General features: G+C 40.9%; 1 protein-coding gene across 2 annotated transcripts; it reads right to left on the reverse strand.

The window, feature by feature from the left end:
* Positions 1-621: 621 nt before the first annotated feature.
* Positions 622-24,428, reverse strand: LOC137273949 (apoptosis-inducing factor 1, mitochondrial-like). Of its 2 annotated transcripts, none has more exons than XM_067806871.1 (17): positions 24,186-24,428; positions 20,834-21,042; positions 20,094-20,223; positions 19,475-19,605; positions 18,801-18,931; positions 18,119-18,209; positions 16,839-16,923; positions 16,446-16,522; positions 11,088-11,196; positions 10,401-10,445; positions 9,959-10,021; positions 8,563-8,651; positions 7,049-7,180; positions 6,315-6,457; positions 5,087-5,240; positions 3,499-3,651; positions 622-2,191 (listed from the first exon to the last, which is right to left on the reverse strand). In XM_067806871.1, the coding sequence occupies exons 1-17, from the start codon at positions 24,367-24,369 to the stop codon at positions 2,114-2,116; spliced, it is 2,004 nt and encodes a 667-aa protein (XP_067662972.1). In that variant the 5' UTR covers positions 24,370-24,428; the 3' UTR covers positions 622-2,113. The 2 variants fall into 2 exon arrangements, with proteins under 2 accessions (XP_067662972.1, XP_067662971.1); XM_067806870.1 differs by having other exon boundaries at positions 7,040-7,180.
* Between the last annotated feature and the right edge of the window lie 2,748 nt (positions 24,429-27,176).

Raw genomic sequence — 27,176 nt, forward strand, 5'->3', positions numbered from 1 at the left:
ATTTGGAACTTTTCAGCTGCCTATCTGATTCATACAGCAGTTCCAAACCATTTTGCCTGTTATGAATTACATGTACAATGTAGTTCATGAATACACTTTGCCTCTTAGAAACTGGTCACGCCACATATCAGGTTTTCTCAGTGAAAGGCACATTCCAGTAACTTCTAGAGTCCAGTCCCATACAGGATTTGGACTAACATCACCAAGAGTGACAATGTAATCCGAAATCTAACATTACGACTGCACACCTTTTAAATGATATTGTGTATTCATAGCTTTAGCCATGGGGAAACATGCCAGCTCACACTTGTCAAAGGGGTACACAAGTATGTATATAGACCAAGTTGTCCAATTTCAATTCTCGTGGAAACCATGATGGGATGGGTTGGTGATAAGGTGCCTCACTCAGAGTGTGGAATCAAAGGTGGATGTGACTCAAGTTTCCAAAGCATACTAGAATCTGTACTTTACTGAGAAAATATCATCCCAAATATAGTGTAAGTAAAATTTAATTCAACTTTGTATGATGGATTCTGTAGGTAGCACCATGTGATACTTCATGCCCATGTTACTAGATCCTTACCTTTCTGGTATTTCAAAATCAGAAGTAAAGAACAACAATGATGTTTTCAAAAATAATTTATTCAAGTTATCTGCATCCATCATGTTAATGCATGATTCTAGCACTATACAAATCTTTCTTTCAGTGTCTCATGTAAGAATTTATGTGTACAAGTTCACCTGATCAATGTGTGACCAAGAGGAAACCATCTGATATAATAAATCTAGGTTATCATAGATAACAGCCTTATTCAAAGATAACACAGGTGTAACAATATTACAGAATTACCTGAGTTTAACTTCTGGAGATCTCTGATGATGTGATTTGATCAGATATGGTTCAAAGATAATCTGTCTATTACTGTCAAATGTCTGCACTTGTCATCCTATCAGATAAAGCCTTAAACAGACCCTTAATTCAGAGTAAGTCAAGGCAGCAGTATATTGAAGACATGTAACTCGATCAGAATCTGTGATATGCCTGTTGCTATGACAATAAAGTCAGGTGCACATGTATATGGCTGTTACAAAATACGTCCTTGAGTATTTGATCTTGTATTTTGATGAACTGCCCAGACAGCAATATATAGTGTACGGAGGTGGTCGAGCCAAACACTCTATTCGCTGGATAGACATGTAGTCTAAAAGACCTTGGAGTTTTCCGGACAGATGTTTAACTCTTGCTGACAAGGGAGGCAGTCAGGGCAGACAATGTTCAATCAAGAAAACTGTTGAGGTGATCCAGGCAGACGCTCATTCAACTTGACTAAGACAGTTTCAGTAGACTCTTTGTCCAGTAGGTGGGCTGCCTATAGAGTTAAGCAGATACTTTATCCCTAGGATTACATGCTTGTACATTCCATATACAGTGGAGGCTGTCTAAACCGGAACTCATTAGAACTGAAGAGATAATCTGGTTCAGACAATGGGCGGGATTGTAGAGCTGATGATGAATATACAAGCCATGTACGGGACCAAGAATTTATGCTGGTATTGACAACTTGCCAGATTGGATAGATGCTGCTTTTGACAACTTCCATTGTAGCTGTAGGTCTCAGTTTGCAAACATAAACAATGTAACAGTCTTATTATTAATCAACAAAGGAGTAACATGCAAACATGTAAGCTGGATGATCTGGGATAATCTGATATAGTCCAAAGCATCTGAAATGTGCCAACATGACTTATTTTTCTAGTTGGTTTTTGTGACAGAAAAACAAGTGGGTTCGTAAAATAACCATAAAAGTGATTGTCTGTGTTCCAATTTGCTGAAATAATCGAAGACTGGTCATTGTGACCTGACAATGCAAGACACTGCAAGATGACATTAAAGTAGACACAGCTAAAAGTGTAAGCACGATAGAAACATATCCTCTACTATACAACTCTTGTAGCCATGATCAGACATTGTGTAGCAGACGTGTAACGGAGAAAAGAGGAAAACGTATTTCATACATAAGAAAAATCTCATCTCTGAAAGCACACTTTCAGATAAATCACACATTTGAAGTAAACAATCATTTTCAATCAGTCACTCTGAATAAATTCACTATCATGAAGATGTTTCATGAATGTTGAACAATTTGGCCACTTCATAAAGGTCTTCATTTTCCGCTCCATCTCGGAGAACCTAAAATAAAGAGAGAAAAAATTCATTTTCTGTTGTGTTCACTGTAAGTCCTGCATTCTGATTAGTAGAACTAGTCATTTGTGTTACTATTTACTTTCCATTGAATATAAACAATTTGGCCTCTTCAATTCATACAATTTACAAGTAGCATATTTCCATTCATACCTCAACAGGCTGAAGAAAACACACTGTCAATCCTGAACAACACTGTTTTTATAATTGCTCTCATAAATTAACCAGGCATAATATATCGAGACAGTGTTTGCCCTTGGAATAAAAATTCCGAAGTCCGAAAAAGTTCTGAATTATGTTTCTGTGAATCAACTTCAGCATGAACTTTCATCAAGGCATATAACTGTGATTGTTTGATAATGACCAAAGAGAAGGTAATGCAAGCACACATTAAAGTACATAGTTTTAAACAACTGCAAATTACAGTATGTACTGACACTTTCACAATTACATTATCTGAACTGAGGCCAAGTAACATATACTTAGAGGTGGTACGATACAGAAGACTCCCAACACAATATATATCGCGATATCTTGGAACGATACGATTCAATTCACATCATGATATGCTATCTTTAGTCATTTCCTTTAAATACATATATTTTGATATGAAGTAACAGTGCAAATTTTGACATAACTGTCAATTTCTGACAAAAATTAACAATTTTAAGGTCAACGATACGGAAAAAAAACATTGATATATTTATCGTCAGATAAAGTAACACGATTATCGATACTACGATACATCGTCACAGCTCCATCAAATACATAGGTCTGTTTGCATCATGGCCATACTGGTGAGTACTTCTGTATTGTATATATGTATCAGATTTAATGAGTGCAGTTCACCGTTCGAAAACATAATATTATCACTTCAATAATTCATTAATGAAAGATCTCTAATATAGAAACAACTGCCCTTCATCCACACGAGACTGTAAAGTGATATCAATTGTGGCTTACTGCGTAATTAACAGAGAAAAAATGTTCTTGAAAGCATGTAGAACTATACACATCATGAAGATATGAACACTGGACCTATGCTACAACCAGGGATGGCAATGTTAAACATAACAATTGAATGTCAGTCAGAGGCGAGAGGGACTATATGCTTTATGCGTTCATTGTTATTTATTGCATGTACGAAAAGTTACTATTAATGAAACGGAGTCGTCATATTTCCGCAGATCATTGAAAATCTCATCTTGTTCAATCATCCAATAATCAGTAAATTGGCTCTAAAACAGTTTTTTGTAACCTGTTCTTCCTCAAAGCTTGAGAAAAGGAAAGCTCACCTTTCTGGCAATAGGCATCTTGTTGAAAACATTCCACAACACAATGCCAACAATGATTTTATCCTTCAGGTAGAACACAATGCCTTTGCCAAAGTCCTCGCCTTCTTCTGGGGCCTTTGGTTGTGGTGAAGGCACTGAGGATGGCTGGGCCGCCTGTAAGAAGAAATGTCTCCATAATACAGACAGAAAAACGTCTAAGTGTATTTCAGAACACTTGTGGGACATAGCATGAAAATACCTACATGTAATTCAGGACACCTATCAGCTTATATAACATGATGGCATGAATAACTGATCAGAACTGATCAGACACCTATCAATCAACAGAACTATAGTTTGACATGAATGCATGTGGACCCGTTTTTCTGTAAATAACTCTTCATCCAATGATCCAACTGATCTCAAACTTTGCAAGTGGATGTTTTGTCAGACAACTTTATCACATTGTAAATCACCGCTTTTATGCATTTGTATGAAAGAATCTGTCTATGTAACTGTCAACAAAATAAACAGCAGAACGCAGACTCCTTGCAGAGGGAGGGAGCCAGTGACCTATAACAGCGGCAGTGTTGGGTCAGAAAGGTCAACGTTTGGCAATGTAGGTCTAATGCAAGTTAACGTAACTTGACCCCAACCATAATCTAATGCAACTTGAGAACACCCATGACTTCACATAACTTGAGAACATCTATAACCTAACATAACTCGAGAACACCCATAACTTATCTTGAGGACACCATAACTTAACATAACTGGAGAACACCCATAGCTTAACAGTGTGAGTGAGTGAGTTTAGTTTTACATCGCACTTAGCAATATTCCAGCTATATGGCGATGGTCTGTAAATAATCGAGTCTGGACCAGACAATCCAGTGATCAACAACATGAGCATCGATCTGCGCAGTGGGGAACCGATGACATGTGTCAACCAAGTCAGCTTGTCTGACCACCCGATCCCGTTAGTCACCTCTTACGACAAGCATAGTCACCTTTTATGGCAAGCATGGGTTGCTGAAGGCCTATTTACCCCGGGACCTTCACGGGTCCCATAGCTTAACAGAAGATGAGAACACTCATAACTTAAATTAATTTGAGGACATCCTTAACTTTACTTGAGTGAGCGAGTGAGTGACTTTAGTTTTACGCCGCACTCAGCAATATTCCAGCTATATGGCGGCAGTCTGTAAATAATCAAGTCTGGACCAGACAATCCAGTGACAAACAGCATGGCATCGATCTGCGTAAATGGGAACCAATGACATGTGTCAATCAAGTCAGCGAGTCTGACCGCCTGATCCTTTTAATCGCCTCTTACGACAAGCATAGTCAGCCTTTATATCAAGCATGGGTTGCTGAAGGCCTCTTCTACCCCGGCACCTTCACGAGTCACATAACTTAAGGACACCATAACTTAACATCACTTCACGTAACTTGAGGACACCCATAACTAAACACGACTGACTCACTGTCTGAGTTTAGTTTCTCACCACTTGTCACAATATCCCAGCAGTATCAAACCGGGGGACACTAGAAATGGGCCTTGACCTGTAAAACAAGAAACAAACACACAAGAAACAAACAAACAAACCTGTTCCGCCTCTGATCGAACCCCTTCCCCGCTCTCCTCTACAGCAGCTTTGGGTGTGTCCAGTGCAGTGGCCTTGGCAAACACTCCCACAGTTGGCAGACTGGAGTCCACAATTCCAATAGCTTCATACCCGACCTCCGGACCAAGGTCAGACCTGAAGTTTATGTTCATACATGAGACAGTCAGGTAAAGGATACAGAATGCTCCTGATTACTTTAGTCTTCGAGTATTTACACATTATTTACACTTTATCATTCTTATTGTGCATTGATATCTCAGCAACAGCTTTGAACCCATTGATACTTTTGTCTGAGGTTATGGTTTCAGAGTTGTATATCTGTTCTTAGTAATTGTTAAAATATACAACAAAAGCAATGAAAAAAGCATGTTTGAGTACTTCCATTCTTAATCAAAAATGTTCCCAGAACTTGAAAGCTCATTCAGACAAAGCCAGTTCTTTGGCAGCTGTCAATGGAGGCAACTCATGAACCCCTCTCAACGGCTCACTGTCCTGTGAGTTGGGTTTTCTGATTCTCTGGAACACCAGAAATGGGCTTCTCACCAAGTACACAGAAGATCGTCTGGCACTCACTATTATCACAATACCACCAAATCAGTATCGTGGAATGGAACCTTGTACAGGATCCATGCCTTGTAACCTTCGACCACTCAAGTTTCAAACAAGTCTGCCAGCTGGACTACATGAAGCTCCAACTTCTCATCTTATTTACAGAGGCGATTTCTGGTTAGGACAGGTCCTCTGTAACATATGCTGGCCTGTAGAGATGGCTTGACAGGCCTGCTAGTCTGTCTGATTGATTTGACTGAGTGCCTGTACGTTCATGGCATGTATCATTGCTCAAGATGTCATGATACTGTCTTGGGTGTCACTGCAACAACCTGCTGAGGTAGCACTGCTCCCAATTTCCATCACTGGATTGTCTGGTCACACTGAGCAGTGACAAACAGCTGGAACAGCACCAGCACACACTTCAGGTGAAACTCAGCACAGACCCCTACTGGTAAGCACACAGCCGGCACTGTTCCACCAAACGTTTGTCACCCCTCGATGTGACGAGTGAAAATAGAATAAGATTACAAGATCGTTTCTGAAACAACTTTTTCTGTGATTGATGAGAAAGCATTAGATTTCAGATCCTGTTGGCTACAGAGATTTCAGGACCATGTGTCTTATTTAGGTATTTGTAAGTAACCAACAAACACTGACCAGAACATGGATTGATGCCAGTAAGGTTTGGCTGCCCCTGTCATATTCTCTCCAGCCAGTCTTCCGCTGACAACTGCGTGATCATGATGCTCGACACGGCGTCGTCCCAGCCGGATGTCATAGAAACAGGAAGCATCACCAGCCTACAAAAGTCACATGGGAAATGGTTCCTAGTACCATGGACACTTAAACCACAGTCTTTGAAGCAACCCAATGGACTAGACAGATGAGAGCCACAATTAGCCCCAGCATCAATACTGCCAGAAATAATGTTTCAATATTAGAAAGAATGCTGTACAGGTGAATGAAAAGCTTTAAATCATCACAACTAATGCAATGTAACTAGTGTTCAGTTGTAAAAATGGGTGACCTTTGTACATCCTCTGACCTTTTCAGTATCAAACTCTTGAATTACTTATCGATAAATTCTACAGTTTAACACGTCAAAACCATAAGTACATTCATATGCTGTAAATACCCCACGTGTATTATCCCATCACTCATGCTATGAACAAAGAGGTTAAGCTTAATCTGCACAAGAGAATGGAAAAAAACTAAGACACCTACAGGTGATCACTTATTCTACCCAAGCATTAATCACATCTGCCCCAGCTTTAATCACATCTGCCCCTGGTTTAATCACAACTGCCAAAGCTTTAATAACATCTCATGGTTTTGCATGATACCGGTCATGGAGAAAAAGCAGGGACAGGATGTCTACTCACCACCCACACGTTTGATCGAGCTTCAAGTTCAGCATTGACACGGAAGCCGCCATGAGAGTCATCCAGCTCCAGGCCGGACGTCTTAGCAAGTTCCACATTAGGTTCCAGGCCTACTGCTACCACAACCTGTTCTGCACTTACCTGAAACAGTGAGTTTCAACAATATTTCTGTCATATCAAACACCAAACTGATGCGTTTGTTTGCTTGTTGCATAATGCCACACTCTGGAATATTCCAGCTATATGATGGCAGTTTGTACATAATGGAGTCTGGACCAAAGGATCAGTGATCAACAGCATGAGCATTGATCACCAACACCAATATTCCAGCTATATGATGGCAGTTTGTAAATAATGGAGTCTGGACCAAAGGATCAGTGATCAACAGCATGAGCATTGATCACCAACACCAAGATTCCAGCTATATGATGGCAGTTTGTACATATTGGAGTCTGGACCAAAGGATCAGTGATCAAAAGCATGAGCATTGATCACCAACACCAATATTCCAGCTATATGATGGCAGTTTGTAAATAATGGAGTCTGGACCAAAGGATCAGTGATCAACAGCATGAGCATTGATCACCAACACCAATATTCCAGCTATATGATGGCAGTTTGTAAATAATGGAGTCTGGACCAAAGGATCAGTGATCAACAGCATGAGCATTGATCACCAACACCAATATTCCAGCTATATGATGGCAGTTTGTAAATAATGGAGTCTGGACCAAAGGATCAGTGATCAACAGCATGAGCATTGATCACCAACAGAGATATCATGACATGTGTCAGCCTGACCATTCAATCCTATTACATGCCTCTTGGAAAAGGAGTGAGTTTAGTTTTACGCCGCACTCAGCAATATTCCAGCTATATAGCGGCAGTCTGTGAATAATCGGACCAGACATTCCAGTGATCAAAAACATTAGCATCAATCTACGCAGTTGGGTACCGATGACATGTGTCAACGAAGTCAGCGAGCCTGACCACTCAATCCTGTTAGTCACCTCTTACGACAAACATAGTCGCCTTTTATGGCAAGCATGGGTTGCTGAAGGACTATTCTACCCCAGGACCTTCACAGGTCCTTAGACAAGCAGTGTTACTGAAGACCAACAGTATGGAGTCATGCATTGTAATACCTTAGACTACTGGGCTGGCCAGGACATGACATTGAGTGCCTAAAGCATATTTAGTGTCTACCTTTTTCTGTGTGTTAAGCTCTCTGCTGGGAATGAGTGAGTTTAGTTTTACGACACTTTTAGAAATATTCCAGTAATGTCACATCAAGGACACCAAAAATGGGCTTCACACACTGTACCCATGTGGGGAACGGAACCGCTGAACCGGCAGGATGAGCAAATGCTTGAACCACTAGGCTACCCCACTACCCTCTCTGTTGGAAATGAGACTGCTTCAAGTGAAGAACAATATAAAATATCTATACTAATTAATGCGAATATTTTGGCATAGAAATTTGAACTTTTTGAAAACAATAAATAAATATATCTTGTACTCACTGTGCTTCCATCATTCAGACCCAGGACTACCACGTTATTGACAAATTCAGCAGAATTTACAATCTTGTTGGAGATGACATTCACACCCTCTGCAGCATAAAGACAAATTTCGGCAAGTAAATGTTACTTTCTGAAAATTCTTACCAAGTAATCATGCGTTGAAAAAGACATTTGAGTGAAGATATATTGCTATGCTTTTATCATCACTGATACAATATATTGTTATAAATAGACTAACAGCTAGTCTCTGAAATGAACATATTTTACTGAAAAAACGTTCATAGTGAAAAAAAATAATATAATGAAATGGAGCCCTGAGACTTTCTTCATTTTCAGAAGCTAAAGAAATCTAGACTTGCCACATTTTCTAGACTTGCGTGGGCTTTCTTGGATATATATACTTCAGGGTCTGTACGACAGACTCTGTTATAAATAATGACTCTCCATATAGTATACCCACCCCACCAAACCATTACCCCTACCCCCAACACCCAATATTTTACCATATCTGTCCTGAGATCCAGAGAGAACATCAGCCTACCATAGAGTAGTCTTTTTTTTTTTGGTCTTTTTTTATTTTCCCTTGATGCTTTGACTGAGAAATTCCAATACTAGACACTTCATAGTGAATGAGTCAGTGAGTGAGTTAGAGAGTCAGTGAGTGAGATAGTTTTATGCCACATTGCAATATTCCATCTATCTGGCTGCGGTTTGCAAATGATCGAGTCTGGACCAGACAATCCAGTGATTATCAGCATGAGCATCAATTTGCGCAATAGGGAACCGATGACATGTTTCAACCAAGTCAGGGAGCCTGACCAACCGATCCCATTAGCTGCCATATGCAACAAGCATAGTCACCATTTATGGCGAGCCTGGGTCGCTGAAGACCTATTCTACCCAAGGACCTTCACAGGTTGCACTTCAAAAAGAGATAGTCAGTAAAACAGGATTTAAAAGAAGCAACGGTCACACGTTTTCCCATAATTAAATAATAAACTAAGACTGGAATAGTTTACTTAGATTTTGGTTCAAAATCTACTGCTTAGTCCTGGATCCTTAGAGGTCCCAAGGATAACTCTGTTGCAATAAAATTGCTTCACATGAATCATTACTTCTAGACTAAAACACCTTGGCTTCAAGGACCTTGGTTTCACTGCATTACTAGAAAATAGTCAAGTATTTGGTGGAAGCTGAGAATTTGGGACAAAATGATGTTGTTATGGATAACAATGCCTCCACTGTTTGTGAAGATATTTTCAGGGCTAATTCCTGATCCTTCATCAACCACGATACAGAGAAAACATGATCAAGAGTGAATTTACCATGTAAGGTGTCTAAAAAACAGGACGTGTGTGCAGAAAATCATCCACAATCTTTAAACATGTCATCATACCTGCTTGGACCTTCTTGGTGGTCCAGTTGCTAAGATACTCTGGCAGAACTCGGCCCATGTTACCTAGAGCAGACAAAACAAGACATGAACAGCAGCAACACTAGCTTCGAACAACTCAGGTTTACCTACTTTATGTAAATTATTGACTAAAACCAGTGACTGAGAGCATGAGCAAAAAGCATCAACATCATGGTAAGGTGACATACAGTCTGTCACATCATAGAGTCTGACCATTCAATCCACTTTACGGACTACATCAAGCATATCCATGGAATTCTGAGTAGAATGAGTGGTCCTTATATATAGCCCGTATAAACAAGAGGCGACTAGTTTCAACTATAACAGGTAACCATGTAATGTCAACATTTGATGGCCAAGTAAGTAGCTTATAAACTGACTTCTATTTTACTTCATCAAAATCAATACAGATGTTTTCACTCACCTGCTTCAGGAAACACTTGATACACTTTCATTCCATTTTTCTTGCCTGAAAACAAGAATATTTTCATTGATTAACTTTTGGACTAGGACATGTCCTGAAAAGTTTACTCACAAATTAGTACGGAGTACTGACAGCAGTCTTTATGCATGAGTAACTTCACTCTGGGGCCCATTTGTTTGATTATCAATACACTGAAGTGTACCTAGTCCAAATAGCCATGGGGGTAGGCTGGAAAAGCCATAAGTTTTAATCATTGAGCATTTTACATACTATAATGATAGCAAAAGCAACAGGGAATAAACTTGGTCATCTATCATTTACCTTCATTTTTTAGTTCAGTATATATTTTTTAATTTGACGGATTAAAAATGATGAGCCAACAATAGTTAAAATACTGGACATACAGTCTGCTTGTGTAAATAGGCCAATGTTCATTTCTGTAGGCAAGAACAAAAAAATATACATATATTTGATCAAACTGGAAAAGTCTCTTTGCCTGACAGAGCTTAGTTTCATGCTGCTTTTAGCTTTACACTGTATGCTCATTTGGGGAATTGAACCCAGGTCTTTAACTACTAAGCTACCCCACCGGCCCTCTGGTGACTGACTGTGTGCAATGGTCCACCCACCTCATTTACCCAGGGCACAAGCCATTTCATTGCCACACACATTCAGTGGTCCACTCACCTCGTTTACCAAGAGCACAAGCCAGCTCACTGCCGAGGAAACCTCCTCCAATTACAGCTACAGACTTGGCATTTTTTGTAGCCTCATCAAGATGCTGGAAGTCACTGATCTATAAATAGAAATGTCAGGTTGAGTGGACATCACATTTCCAGGAACAAGCTGAATCTCTTGGAACCTCTGCCATCTATTCTTAGTTTCTGAAGTTTCATGCAGCAGTTCACATTAATTAATTTCCACTCTTACGCATTGTGATAATTTGTCAGAGGTACCATTCCTTTTCAGCTCCAAATATTAACTTGGCTTGAAAAAAATTTTTCAGAAACTGAGAGTAGCATGTTTTACACCGTAATATTATAGCTATTAGGTATATCATTAAAAGCGTAGTACAGGCCCCCCTAAGTAATTGAAGGAATTACAGCAAATTTGAAGGAATTGCATCTCAAATGTAAACAAACGCAGCCCACTCGCGAAACAATTGCAGCGATATCGGTAATTTAGCGGTAATAACAGAAATACATCGGCCCTATCGGAAGCAATGTCGGTAATACTGGAAACGCGATCGGCCATCTTCGGAGATTTTTCGGTCGCGAGCGGAAACTCATGCAGCAAAACATGGCGTCGTTGGAAGAAGCACCCGTCTCGGTGGGATTTTTTTTTTAGTTCCTACTATTACAATTTTATACTTATCCATCTTTGACCACCCGTGTTGAATGCGTTTAGGTATGAGGTGTTGTCGGGGCAATAGCTTATGTTTTTAGGAAAAGATAGTCAGTCTAGGAGAGTGTCACAAGTCATGCCCCTGCAGTTTGTTTACATCTGAACATCGAAGTCGTGCCGATGATTACAAACGTGCGCCAGATATAACATCAGTTTTGTTAAAAATGTGTTTAAATTTGTCAATTGCACTTCATAGCAAGACAAATTATGGCTCATAAACATGTTCATGGCGCACGTTCATGATGTTCGTAATCATCGGCATGACTTCAATGTTCAGATGTAAACAATCTCCAGGGGCATGACTTGTGACACTCTTCTGCAGTGACAATCTTTTCCTAAAAACATAAGCTATTGCCCCGACAACACCTCATACCTAAACGCATTTAACACGGGTGGTCAAAGATGGATAAGTATAAAAACGTAATAGTAGGAACTAAAAACAAATCCCACCGAGACGGTTGCTTCTTCCAACGACGCCATGTTTTGCTACGTGAGCTTCCGCTCGCGACCGAAAAATCTCCGAAGATGGCCGATCGTGTTTCCAGTATTACCGACATTGCTTCCGATAGGGCCGATGTATTTCTGTTATTACCGCTAAACTACCGATATCGCTGCAATTGTTTCGCGAGTGGGCTGCGTTTGTTTACATTTGAGATGCAATTCCTTCAAATTTGCTGTAATTCCTTCAATTACTTAGGGGGGCCTGTAGTAGTACGTAAATTAATCAGAAAAGTAGTTGTAATGAATATGTTTCAGATATAGTTACAAAGTTTGTGCTTAAGACACCTTCTTTTTCCTGATTGGACACCGAAAGGGGCATTTTCACTGGGATTCCTGACCAATCAATATTAGTGTACTATTTACCGAAACTGCTTATAGTTACGTCAATGTTCAAATTATCGAATTAAGGACCAAAGATCTTGGGTATCTTGACAGATGAAAGTGTTATTAATGAAGGTTTGACCATTGAATTACAGACATTGTGGTCTTTGTAATAGCATCACATGCACAAATATCAGATAATCAGACTTGTCGTAATTTCAGGTGAAAAATTAACAAACCTGTAGAGGTTTCTAATTATTTGAAGAGAATCGTCCTTGGGGTACATATATGCATTTTCTGCTGCCGGAAAATGTCACGTGATAGTTGTTTCAATGTTTTAATAAAATACTGTACAATAAACAAAAAGTCTTTTTTGTTCATTATATGGCCCCTCACCACGTGGAGTCACTCCTCTGCCGCGCAAGCACAGGCAACCAGGTAAGCACCCAAGCCAGTATCACCATTCCTTCTGCTGAATAAATTAGTGAACGGAATTGCAGGGTGGCCCTACCTCAAGGACGATTCTCTTCAAAGAATTGGAAACCTCAACAGGTTTGTCTAATTCTTTTTCATAGAGATTGTCCTTGGGGTACATATATGCATAAACTCAGACTCCCAAAGACCGGAGGCTAGAGAGGAGGGAATTCTGGTACAGTACGTAATTATAGCAATAGTAATTATGAAAATTAACTCACACAAAAACTCTCACCTGTGTACTCCCGATGAGCTTCCATGAGAGGCGTTATGGGAGAGAACAGACAGGGAGCAACCGCACCGATACCGACCTGAGAGCTAAGAATGATGTAGGAGCACTGTAAAAGTGCAAACATAACCCTGCCCACATTGTGATTTCTATAGAGAGTACCGTAAGGTGGCAAAACCCAACCAAAGACTGACAACAAATCCTAGTCGTGGGATACGTCAACAGTGGAGATATGCACTTATACGCAGTAATTAGCACTGTCAACTGACAATCAACCAAGACTCATTCGGTCAGGGTGGCAGGACACTGTCCACTGGAGAGAACAGTACAGCCAAAACGTGCTCTCTCATGTGAGTGCGTATCAAGCTGGTAGTGATCTGCAATCCCCAATCTGAACACCAGCATGCATAGCGGGACCACCTATCCTCATATTGAACGTTTGTCGAATCCCTCCTCGAAGTCAGAATTGTGTCTGCAACTGCCAGCAAAGCCTGAACCTCATCCCGCAGAATACCTGCGAACAAGACGTGAGGATTTCACGTTGCCATCTCCCATTCCAGTAGGAAGAGGGAGAGACGACCATCCGCTGGGACATGAGGCAAGAGGGCATAAGTAGTCCCGTATAGCACTGGAGGTGACTGAGACTGCCCCTGTTGGCGAGATTAGCAGGGGGTGGGGCAGATCCCCAGCACCCCAGCGAAAAGGCTGCTGAGAGCTAGACAAGGATGTCCGCTCCTTCTCCTTGCCCATGGCGGAGCGACACCTCTTCCTACTCCTGTCCAGCGACCTGCTCCAGCAAGGCTTCTTTAAAAGACGTCGCTGTGCTCCCGGAAACGTCGTTCCCAGCCGAAACAGAAAGGCCGGCAAGGTATGCTGTGTCGCTGCCGAGTAACGAGAAGTCGACAGCCACAGCTTGCGCATCTTCATCACTGTGCACATCACCGTAGACACCATCGATCTCAACGAGTCACACATCAGGTGGGCCTGCACTTCGGACAGATGACGTAAGAGAACTACATTCGGGGAAACGTCCCCAGAGTTCTCTCCCACCTCCAGGGCTGACCTCTGTAATGAGGAGAGGCACCTGAGGAAGCCGAGCCTCCCCTGATGGCGACCGAAGAGAACACACACTCATCCACAACCGGTACTGAGTAGAGAATCATTCCCCAGCTGATAGAGCCGCACAAGATCTGGTAAATCAAAGCAAAGGCGTGTCCCAGCGAGGAGGGTATCCATCACATCCCGCAACAAGGAAGGGAGAATGCGGAGCTGCGTCTGCAAGGGTTGCCTAGGATCAAACGCCTCACCTGGCAGGCAGAACTGAACCAAGTCAGGGTGGCTAGTTGGAACTGCGGCCTGGGGAATAGCCTGTGCAATACCATGACGCACCTCCATCAAGGCCGAGAAAGCTCCGTCGGGCTCCTCAAAGACGTCCATAGTCCGACGTCCTCAACCTTCCCGATCTCCGAACCCAAGGCTGAGGCTTAATCCTCTCAAAAAGAGGACCCACATCCGGACTCTGAGGACGATCGAACCACAGACTGGAAGGAAGAGCCCAAGGCACCTTCCACTCCAGTCACCAAACCTGTACCATCCGAACCCTGGACCCGAGAAGAAGGAGAAAGTCATCAGTGGCGCAGAGACCAGAACTCAAGGAATCCTCAACGAACCCTGCGCCAAGACCGAGAGAGGGACTGGAAGCGAACCCTCCCTCTCCGAGGTAGCCGAGCGAGCAGAGCCCGCCCCCTTAACTCTCCATCCCCTACCCAAAGTGAGTGAGGAACTCCTGCCGGAGACCTCCAACATGTGCTGCTGAAATAACTGGGTGGTAAGTGACATAAAAAAACCAGATGTAGATGAAGAGGACTGCAGCGTAGGGACAGACTTAGGTTTGCTAGATTTGGACTTAGGGTCTTTAGTTTTATCCTGCTTAGCCCTCTTAGTCTTAGACAGGGGAATCTCCGTCAGCAACCCTCCCGCCTCCCATAACTCTTTATAGAAGAGGAAATCTGGGCCCTCTGTTTACGGGCCAGGGGGGAGAAACTCGGGCTCATAGCCCGCCTTCTCCAGACAGCATAGGCATTTGTCATGCTTATCTTGGGGAGGGATGTTTGTCCCACAAGTAGCACAAAAGCCTGAAAGCCAATATGCCAAGCATAAGCTGATGGTGAATACAGCAGCACATAATTGACTAACACATACAAAACATTGAAAAGTACGTGGATACCCGCAACATGAACTAGTTGGTACAATATTTCAACATGCGGGGCGCCAGCTAACCGCTATGGGAAAGCAACACGTGCTTAACTCACGGGAAAGCCAGGGCTAATACAAAGCCACAGACAAACAAGTTAACTCTTGGTGGAAATGAACGTTGCGTTTTCTCTATTAACGAACGAATATACCATACATACAGTAGAGCAAGACTCAGATATGTTCACAGCATGCATGTAGAAGAGTGTAACTTTATCTTGTCTTTTTTTCCAGCACATCCATACAGCAGTGACAGCAGAAGGAATGATGATACAGACTTGGATGCTTACCTGGTTGCCTGCGCATGCGTGGCAGAGGGGTGACTCCACGTGGTGAGGGGCCGTATAATGAACAAAAGAGATTTTTTGTGTATTGTACGATATTTTATTAAAACATTGATACAACTATCATGTGACATTTTCCGGCAGCAGAAAATGCATATATGTACCCCAAGGACAATCTCCATGAAAAAGAATGTGAAAATACTAAATATATCTTGTATTCATTGCCACTTCTGGTTTGTGTGTGTGTTGTGTTGTGTGAGCTGTGTTAGTATGAGACAGAGAGAAATGTCAACACTATAGAGAAACCTCTCTGAAGGTTGCCAACTGCTAAGATGGCACAATGTAATTAATTTGTAATGTCACCAACAGTGGACAGTATTTGTGCATATGATGCTATTACAAATGACATCATATCATGTGTCAGAATAATGAAGCATGGTGACATTGTATGACTTCAACTGACACACCAGCACTGACAACTGCTCAGGTGCTAATGTACAATCATCATAATATATTTTAACATCGTCCTTCTACACTGTAAGTAATACATAGTGAGGTTATATCATTTATCCAGCTTACCGAACGGAACAAGTTTATCCTCTGTTTGACTTTCTCTCCAGCTCTCTCCAACACTGGCAAATTGCGGGGTTTGCCACCTGGAACGGAGAACAAGGGTGACTGATGTAACACACATTTCCATATTGCGCTCTCATGCAGGCATCTCTGCCAGGATGAGGTATATACAGAGCTCCAGGTAAGGTGCGTACTTGTGTGATCTACTCAAGAAAAATCACATTTCCTCAACTAATTACAAATTTCATACTAAATGAAACGCGTAGGAATCACTTAAAACCCAATAGGTCTATAATACCTTGCATACATTACTCAGTTAACTAAATGGCTTACGTATGATCAGATCATAAGCTCTGCAGCTATGAGTCTCAACCCACTGGAGGTGTACAAATACCTTACCTGTTGCAATAAGGCACTTATCAAACGTGATTTCTGACCCATTGTCCAACCATACTTTCTTCTGGGACGCATCAAGCTTTGTCACCTGAAAGCAAAAATGGATAAGAATTTAGTGAAGAGTTTTTTCTTTCTTTTTGTCTTTACTCAATGGCAAAACAAACTAAATGAACAGCATGAGGTTGTGTATATTTCTAGTTGTTTAACATCATGGTCAGCAATATTGTGACTGCCGGTGAATAATTGAGTTGGGACAGACAATCCAGTGATTGATGTTAAGAGCAGTGTTCAATGTACTTGACATTCATCAATGAGTGGGTGAGTGAGTGAGTTTAGCTCTGCATCGCACTCAGCAATATTCCAGCTATATGGTGGCAGTATGTAAATAATTGAGTCTGGACCAGACAATCCAGTGATAAACAGCAGGAGCATCGATCTGCGTAGCTGGGAGCCCATGACAATTGTCAACCAAGTCAGCGAGCCTTACTACCTGATCTCGTTAGTCGCCTCTTACGACATGCCTAGTCTCTTTTATTCATCCATGAATTCAGCAAGAATGACAACACAACCCTGTTGTGGGTACAGCAACGTAAAGTAAGTTTGGACAAAATGCTGTGACTATGTGTCCTGTCCACCCAGATGTGAATGGGTACCTCATAAGGATGGGACAGCCATGTCAACTTGGTACGCCTAGTGGCTGCAAGAGTCGTACAATCCCCAGTGAGTTGAGATTGATATCTGTGCTGTTTGAGAGTGACATCCAATGATCGCGGGATAAACAAAGCGCCATTGAGCAGGTGATCTGGATATGTCATACATACTGAAATCTGTGTCCACTTTTGCAATGTGACCATCACAACAATGTCTGTGTGACGTCACACCACGGAAACCATGTCACTATGGCTAGTGTTCCCCAAGGCACATTTAGGAGGGCGCAGCGCCCTGCCCCTTGACTTTTGCACCCTGCCCTTTTTATTTTGCACCCTGCCCTTTTTCGCCTCAGTCGCAGTCGTTTACTATGACGAGTGTGTATTTTCCAGATTTGAAATGCTTTTTTCAAATTCTAATCTTAAAATACAAACTGAGAAGAAACCGAACTTTAGAATTGAAATTATAAGACAATTAGACTTCTTGTACATTTTGTTGTTTTTTAAATAATCCTCACCAAAATGCCCCTTTGAAGTTATGAAGTGCCCTTTCCCATGAATTTACCCTGCCCTTTGTGAACCCTAGGGGAAACACTAATGGCAACCAACAGCAGGACTTGCAAAATACTATATTACCTTTCTCCCTTGTAGAATTGCAACACCGCCATTTTCTTGGTATGACAGTTTCTTTGGTTCCACATAGAAGCTCTCCGGTTCAAAGAAGAGGCTGGAGCAGAAAACATGTTTTTGACTGATGCTCCAAGCAATAACCAAAACCTGTGTTGGGATATTGTAGATATTAGATGTCTCAACATGTAGTGTTTCGATTGTAAGCCTCAGGATGGCTGTCCTTACTAACGATAACATTTGAGAGACACAATTCTCAACCAGTTCTCAGGGTTTCAAAATTACTACAAACTAGAACTGAATACAATCAACAGTACCAAGAGAGTCAGAGAAGGACAAGCTTCAAATTTGGTGGATTAACAGAACAGGTTGATACTACTTTGAAATACCTGTCTCCCTGACAATTCGGGACAGGCTATTTTTCATAAGTACTCAAATTGACCAGCCCGACAGTCATGTTAACATTTAAACATATAAAGGAAGATATTTTGTAGGCAGGTAAGTTTGGGTTAAGGCTGGCAACTTTTACATCTAATCAGCCCTGTAGTCTGGCTGAAAATTTTGGGAGTTTCATAGCCTGGATATTACTACTGACAGTCTGTAAGATCATAAATTTGTAAAGCTGGACAAGTGCCGGGTGATAGGGCATTGTGGATTGTTATTACGAGGGCATCCCCCACATGAGTGTCACCTTCTCTCCTTCCCATTCCACTGCTTGAACTTCAGCTTCTTCACACCTTCCTTGTCCTCACTGAACCACATCTCCTTGGACAGAGGTGGGCGCATGTAGGGGATGCGCTTCTCCTCCCCGACCAGGAGTACCTGCAGCACAATGTTGTCATGGTTACAGAGGAATCTGAGATGGTGATAGCATGTTACAGCAAGATTGAGATAATTTTGCTGTCGATACTATCAGAATGAGATTGTGTTGACATGTTACAGTGAGCTTGAGATACTGTTGTTACAGTCAGTCTGACTGAAACAGGTTTTCTAAAGTGGCAGTTTGTGAGGTACACTCCCCAGGGAGCTGATAATGACGAAAACGTGCAAACTGAAACACTGACCAATGTAAAGACGATAAGTTGTTTCTTTGAGCAACTAGCAAAGTAGAGGTACAGAGCTGTATATATGGTCATTGTAGTCAGAAATATTCCAGCTACATGGAGGCAGTCTGTAAATAATCCATTTATCAACAGTATGTGCTTCGATCTATACAGTAGGAATGTGATGACTACAGTCAACCAAGTGAGTGGGTCTGACAACCCCTTGACAACTACCATGAGTTATTGGGACCAGTTTTAACATGGATCTTCACAGATTGGGACGATTTATACCATTAGAAATTGTAACAGTAAAACAATGAACCTGGGCCTTGGGGTCCCTAGACTTGATAGCTCTGAAGGCACCGAAGGATGCAGTCCCTGCCCCTATAAGGAGGTACTGGGCATGGCTGGGGATGTCGGGGACTGTGCTCCAATCAATTCCAGGTGCTGCTTCTGGAGGTATTCAAATCACATTTAATTAGAGTTTCCATAAGTCATTCAAGCATTAGGCTACATGCAAAATTATTTGCCAATAATTCAAAATTGGAAAATTGGAAAAGTAAACAGGATTCTTTCTATTTTTGTTTCTAAATACTTCTTGGCTTATGGGCTTGAATCCAATCTAAAGTAAAACAATTTTTAAAATTCAGATACACCTGACAGTTTAACATCAAGGGAGGTAAATCTGTCCGTAGGATGAAGTGGAGCCATTTCAAAAGCTAATCTGACGTCCAGCTCCTAAACATTTCCAAAAGTAGAAACAAGTTACCATCAAGGTTCAAAATGATGAGAAACATTTCTTTCTTTTTTTGAATAGTAATTTGAGCTCTCAAGAACAAACTAATGGATAGAGCCGTTCATGTTAATTTTACAAACTTCTACAGGACATTTACTAGAAGATGGTTTTTGAAACGTGTCACAAATATTTTGAAACAATGAACCTGTGTCAGGTGATTTTTCTGCCTGGGTTGCTGATGCATCTGATGCTGTAACTCCCGCTGTATCAGCTGAAACCTTCCCCTTAGGCAACGGAGGCGTGTCATGAAGATACACAGCACCTGACTTCCACAGCTGCAACAAACACAACACTGATGTCATCATCCAACAATTATCAATAGCATGTTTCATGATGTCATTGGTGCAAAGAGATAGGATAATGGTTAAAGTGATAACTTGTCCCACTGTAGACCAGTGTTTGATTCCCAACATGGGTACAATGATCATCTATGTAGTTGGGACACTGTGACATGCTTTACGAGGTCAGTGACTTTGAGTCCCCATGTCTCATGTGGTTCTCCTTGCAGCAAGCATGTTCTTTACAGTGTTATGTTATGCTTTCATTTAGAATATTAAGACAAGCTCACTGTGCTTACATCGATAACCAAACCCAGGTCTTCAGCGTGGGGCAGATTGTGTTCATGTGTCTTTTACTAAAGGGTAGGGGGAAGGAGTATGTGTGCTGAAAAGGGTTGGTATTTCCCTGATTGACTGTGCATCTAGCAGCCCACATACTACCCATCCATCCATCCCTCCACCCATCATCCATACATCTAACCATCAAATTATGGAAAGGTCTAAAATTTACTCCACTGAGTCATACATTTTTCATTCAAGCCTCACTCAATGGGAAATAATACCACATCAATCCCTAAATGATTTTTTGGTCCAAAATGAAACTTACCGCAAAATACGAAATGCCTAGAACTGCGGCACTGACCCCCAGCATAATGTTCCACTTTGCATTCCGTCGACTGTACCCTTCCTTCCATGACCCTTCAGGCACTGGGTGAAAGTCCATGGTTACTTTGTTTTCTTCAACTAATTGTTTGTCGGTCTTCCAGTGAGAGGGAACATTGCCTCCCATGCATCGCACATGTTGTATCTGAGGCACTGCAAAATGGAAGTCTACAATAGACACAAGATCGTCGAACATGTTCAATCAAACAATTTGAAGAAAGTGATCACGATGACCAAAGTTTGGACTGATTTTCCAAAGAAATTGGAGTATTTTCTAAGCAGAAAGCCCTTAACTGAGATTTCCCCTTAGTAAAACCAGATGTGGGTTTGAATATCATATCGATGTTCCTTCTTAATCTTAATGACCTCCACTGATTTATCCACAATCTGTCACTCTGGGCTTTTCTGTGTCTCTGAACAAGTGCAAGTGGTATCAGCGTTCTACTCAGAGCCTAATGTTATATTATCCTAAAGAATCATTAACATCTATTTTAAGATTTGTCACATGCATCATTTTACATAAAAATCAGAACTGTAATATCATGGCCAGTAAGACAATAGGAGTTATGGCCCCTTGCCTGACACACAAAGTGTTGCTCGGAGGGGTGTCGACTGATGTAGATAATAGAGGTTAAAAACATGAACAGATTTTTATTATTAGGCCAGCCTAATTATATTTCTTGTTTTACAGGCTCTTGTCCTCAGAAAACCTAAAGGCAGGAAGGAAAAAAAATAAAAAAGTAATGAAGTCAAAGGAACATTACTTCTACGTACTAAAAGTATTTTACTTTTTGCAATTTATGAAGTGTACATGTTGCAAAATATAACCTAAAAAGGATTTTCTTGTATGTTTACATTTTTGGCCAACACAAACATCAGGATTTTATTTTTTCAGCAGGGAAAATTAATTTTTATTTTCTTATTCTTCTTGAAACAATATGACTGACAGATCCATAAAACAAGAGATAAAATTGGTCTGGCTTTATTGATGATACTGAGAAAAGGAACTGACCAAATATTGAGAATTCTTTTTTAACAGCATAATTTACATCACTGGTGAATGACAACACATTTATGAATGGAATAAATAATGAAAACAACAGTATTCTAAAGATACTTTGGAAGAAGACCTTGACTTCAAATCTAACTGTGGGTGTAAATTAAAAGTATGCTTATCACAGAAGTTTACATAACACAGTTATCATATGGATAATTGTTCAGAATTCTACCCATCAACAATATTTCTGATTACCAAATATTTTTAGATAACCCAAGTCACTTGAGCTGCAACCTCCTCTATTTGTTTATAAAGCACCACTGCTCAAGAGCAATGTTCCTGCTTCATGGTTAAAAAGTATGTCAAAATGATCAACCTTGAACAAAACTGGACAATAAGAAAAGACAAACAAACGACAATGGCAAGATGTCACATTTAAACTGTATTCCATCACTGAAGTTGAATATATCGTGTAAATAACCACAGAAACTCCAAAAGATAAACAATATACCAGTTCAGTATTTGTAAGGGACTCTTTCAATATAATATCAATATGTTTGACATGAACCATTCACTACTCTTACTGATAACTATGTAGGTCTGTTTATATATACATATGGAAATGAATACGAGTGTTCCTTTAATCGTTTCCAAGTTTCTTAACAAGATATGTATTGCACTGAAGGTGAAATTTTGGAAATAAATAAAAGAACACAGGTACTATCATGTGATCCCTTATTCATGTCCTGGGAGCATATCATTTGGGACCATTCATAACTTATGGCTTGAGGTGGTGGTGTTGATTTTAAGGGGGGTTGTTCTGGGTAGTTAGGTGGTTCATTGATTTTGTACATGATGAGCTTGTCACTTACTTACTTTGTACATTAATTTTAGTGGGTGTCATTCACATTGTACATGCAACTCTATAAAAATCATTATCTAGCCTCGTGTAAGAATGTCAAGTTTTGATTGGTCCACGTGACTCTGACAAAATACCATGTAAATCCATCACGATCCGCGAAAGGGAGTATAAAAGTCGTGTAATCCCGCTACAAAAGTCATATCACGCTGCTACGCCTCAGTGATGACGCGAAGTGAGAAAAGCGTGCATCGACTTGCCTTTAGTACCATGCGGTGCATTGAGGTCAACGGATCAGCTGGTGTCAACATGGCAGCAATGAAACGTTTTGCCCCGTGTGAACAGTGGCATCTCACATATATAAACACATGTCGATTCGATGCATGTTGTTTTGTTTTGATTTAGTCAAAACATTCAGCTAGATAAATGCGTTATCACATCGTGTTGAGCCTCGGGGAATACAACCTTACTCAGGACTGATAAAACCCTGTATTTCCCTTGACACGATGTGATGACCTATATTATCAACCCCCCTAGCCATAAATTGTGAACGGCCCCTTAATATAGTACATCATTAACAAGTATAATACAATATCTTGTCACAAAAAGTAGAAGGATATCACTGACAATGAGCTCTTAACAGTTTTGTCCCCCTGCCTGACACATGAGACATGATGTGCTGTTTGTGCCACATCTCCCTCAGTTTCCTGTAAAAATCAAAGCTGGATGTTGTTTTGGTCCATGACCTGACAGGGCCAGTACATGTTTCATTATTGTTTAGCATTAGAATTGATCTCCAGTTGAGTAAATCAAGTAGTCGCTCAGGGAGGTCAATACACTGAAGAGACTTCAGAATCCTAACTCTACATCATATGTTAATCATCAAAACTTAAATCACTGGACTTTTGATCCAGTTTTAATAACTGACAATATATAACTGGAAAAATACATAGATTCATTTTTACTGTAGGAATATGATAAAAATGATCCACGAAGAGCTGCAGTTGTGTGCTGCCTTTTAAGTGCCTGACACTGAGATTGTGGGCGTCGAATTTGTACTTTACTAAGAAAGTGTAATCAAAAATATGACATATGTTACATTTGACCAATTTCTAAATGGCAGCGAGTAATCATAGCTTAGGTTGTGTGTAAAAGGGAGGTAACTCTGAGTTAATCCTCCAACATTAAGTTGTACCAGTGCAGTCGTGCAAAGACACTTGCCCCCGGTTACATGAACAAACAAGGCGAATGTTGTACATATTGTCTTCATTTTAGATACAGCAGTACTAACACTGTTTCCCTCCTTTCGCATTATGACCTTCAGACATTTCCAATCACAACATGTGAAGTTGGATGCCGGTAAATATTTCACGTGCACAGCTGATGTCTCACGTTCGAGGAGTGGTTTGCGTGTCAATAAAAAAATTATGAAACTCTTACAATCTTCAGCAATAACTCGTCGCGATAGAACTGCAAACCCCCTTGTAAAGGGTACGGCTCTTCCCCGAACCACGCACCTAAACAGCGCCGCCATATTTGTTGACTTTTCTACCTCCCACGTTAGAGAGTAAAGCTCCACACAGCGTAACAGGTGTGGCAAGCTCCAAAGCCGGGTTTCATTCATTCTACTCAAGAACAGCCTCAACCAATCAGAGAGACGAGTATGCGAACCCCGACCTGCGAAGCATTACTTGGCTTCCGTTGTCTGTTGTGGGCATGAGAAGATAAGGTCTGTGAAAACTTTCACAGCACTCAGAGTGTTCGTTCTCTTTGTGTGACTTGCAAGATCAAGAACTCCACGTCTCACAAGGAAACACCGACACCTACCACACGTCGTTTGGTTTCCATCACATTTGGACCAGTACTGTGATTCGAAAGCATCGGAAAATGGCTGCAAACATTGCTACAGCTGGTTCCTACAAGAATCCCAAACTCCTCGCCGTCAGAGATGTGGAAATTGATAAGAGTGGAAAATTCAAATACATTCTAATGAAGGTCCACGACCCAGAAAAGGATCGTGAATTCAAGCACATTGTTCGTGGATTCTCCAAAGCAGATTACCACGCTGACATTTACGATAAATTTTCCCCAAACATCGAAGCAAGGGGACTGGATTGCGAGTGTGTTGGAGGGGGGCGCATCAATCACGAAGCCTCCAAGAAGAGCATTCACATATATGGCTATTCACAAGGATACGGAAGAGCTGATCACTCAATCACGCATGCGATTATTCAGCGAAAATTCGGATCAGACTACGACATAACTTGGTCTAATGATGGATACTAGGAGGGAGGCCGTGCACGTTGCCTCCCGACTACCACAACGCCGAAATACAAGTCGACGGATGTGACATGGACTGTGACAATAACACAAGGCTAGGGAGACTGTTAAACAACTGTCTGTCGTGAAATACTTCGCCAGTGTGAAAAGGACCACTGACATTCTCTGTTATCCGAACTTATAAGTATACACGTTTGTTTGTTTTGTAAGCCATCATATTCATCCCAGTTTAAGTCATAACCAGTTCAGGTTAGGGTCCTTCGTTATTTGGATCTCTGTAAAATAAAAACAAAATACGTTACAGCTTTAACCTTCGTTTTTATGATCATTTATAACCTTATCAGGACCGTAGGTAGACCAGGGGGTCGGAGGTTAGCCGCCCCACAAGCACATTCTTACTGTTTTTTTTACTTTTTCTGCCTCAAAGTATTGACATAACACTCTTTTAATGTTGATAGTGCCCCCCTTATTAAGAAAAAGTTAACTACGGCCCTACTAATTAGCACGGGAATGTTTCGTCTAGGGTTCACGGAGTGTTTATGACAGTATGTAACTGATGGGGACACCTGGATGTTTTAGTGTATCCATGGAAAAACCTTCATGGCTCACATCACCATGTTGGGATGTTTGACCTGATCGTGCTTTAGAATACAACCACAAAATGAACGTGATTTGAGGCACATGTCAGATGTTGGTCAACACGTTGTGAACAATCTAGAATTGATGAATCACAGCCGGTTCAGCTCATTTACGAACCCTCCAATATCGTATTACAAAGCTGGGCATTTACTGAGCTTATTAAGAAAACCAAAGTAATACCTAAAAGCGTTTGATATGAACTATTTTCACAATCCTAGTTTAATGCATTAACGTAACACATCAACGTTGTTTAGGCAGAACGTCTCTCATATTGGAAGTAAGTCTGGATTTATCTAGAGGATGTAAAGGCGAAAGGTGTACATGACAGAAAGGTGAGTAGAGCCAATCTTACTACCCCTCCCCCACACCCTCAGCCAGTACTATCAGTGAGAGATACATCCCGCGTCACGGAGTACCAAGAGGTAGTGATGCACCTCGCGGCTTCTGATGCTGTCTGTTCAGCCTCCCACAGAGGGACGATAAACACAGCTGATGTGATGAGGACGCTCGTTCATCACCTTGTGGGAAACACACTGATCACGATCTACATTGTATTTCAATTTGCACATAGTTTATGAATAATGTATATTACACACGTTATAAATAATAACTTGTATATAATACAGTTATAGCGAAGTGTCCGTATAGATCTTTATGTAGTTCCTATGACAACGGACGGTATGTGTGAATAAGATGGCTCTAGACTGTATCGATCAATACCCCAAAGTCATCCCGAAAGTTGTCTACTTTAAACATATCATATAACAAATATCTGTCGAACAAGATGGGTCGAGACTGTACCTACCCAAAAGTCATCCCCAAATTGTCCATAGCATGTACGAAATGTCTGTCAAACCGTTTATGCAACAAATTCATTCCCGCGTCAACAAATAATTATTACTTATGGTATGTTTATTGGAGCGGATCTTTCTCCCCCGTCGTCTACTTTTTAGAAAATCTTTTTTTCTTGCTTACTTTCTTTGGTGATAGTAGATTTGCAATATGAACTTTGTGAACGTCGACGTCCAGTCGTTTGATTGGAATGTTTCTCGGGCTTGGTTTATAGTAGTCATACGGTGGCTTATTAACAAACACTATGTTTGTAAACATATATATAGCATCGAACCAATGATTTCACCTGATACATATAACACAGTAACAATGATTTCAGTTTGTAATTTTAACAATTATCAGTATGTACCTATAACAATGACTATGCTTTTTCTGTTTACCCCTGTCAACGTAGCAATGAGTTGACTACACCCAATACAACCGTTACATTGATTTCACATAATATTCCACCGTATCAAGGATTTCACTACTTGCATATAAAACCGTAGCAATGATTTCATACGGAACAGTGCTGTTACTATTTGACAGAGATTCACTACCGATGGGTATCCTGATCTGGGTAAGTCATCATCAATCAACGGGCTTTTATCGTTACTGTAAGTATCAATTACTGGATTGTCTGGGCGAGACACAGTTATTTTCAGGTCGACGTCAAGACGC

This window comes from Haliotis asinina, chromosome 2 (assembly GCF_037392515.1).
Source record: "Haliotis asinina isolate JCU_RB_2024 chromosome 2, JCU_Hal_asi_v2, whole genome shotgun sequence".
Classification (NCBI taxonomy): Eukaryota; Metazoa; Mollusca; class Gastropoda; order Lepetellida; family Haliotidae; genus Haliotis; species Haliotis asinina.

Excerpts from the sequence above, each read along its gene's own strand:
- LOC137273949 (XM_067806870.1), bottom strand. The coding sequence starts at position 24,369 with ATGAATGAAACCCGGCTTTGGAGCTTGCCACACCTGTTACGCTGTGTG. Across the intron at positions 11,197-16,445 it reads GGATAAACTTGTTCCGTTCG|ATCAGTGACTTCCAGCATCT; the intron begins GTAAGCTGGATA and ends TTCTATTTATAG. Across the intron at positions 7,181-8,562 it reads GTCTGAATGATGGAAGCACA|GTAAGTGCAGAACAGGTTGT; the intron begins GTGAGTACAAGA and ends TCACTGTTTCAG.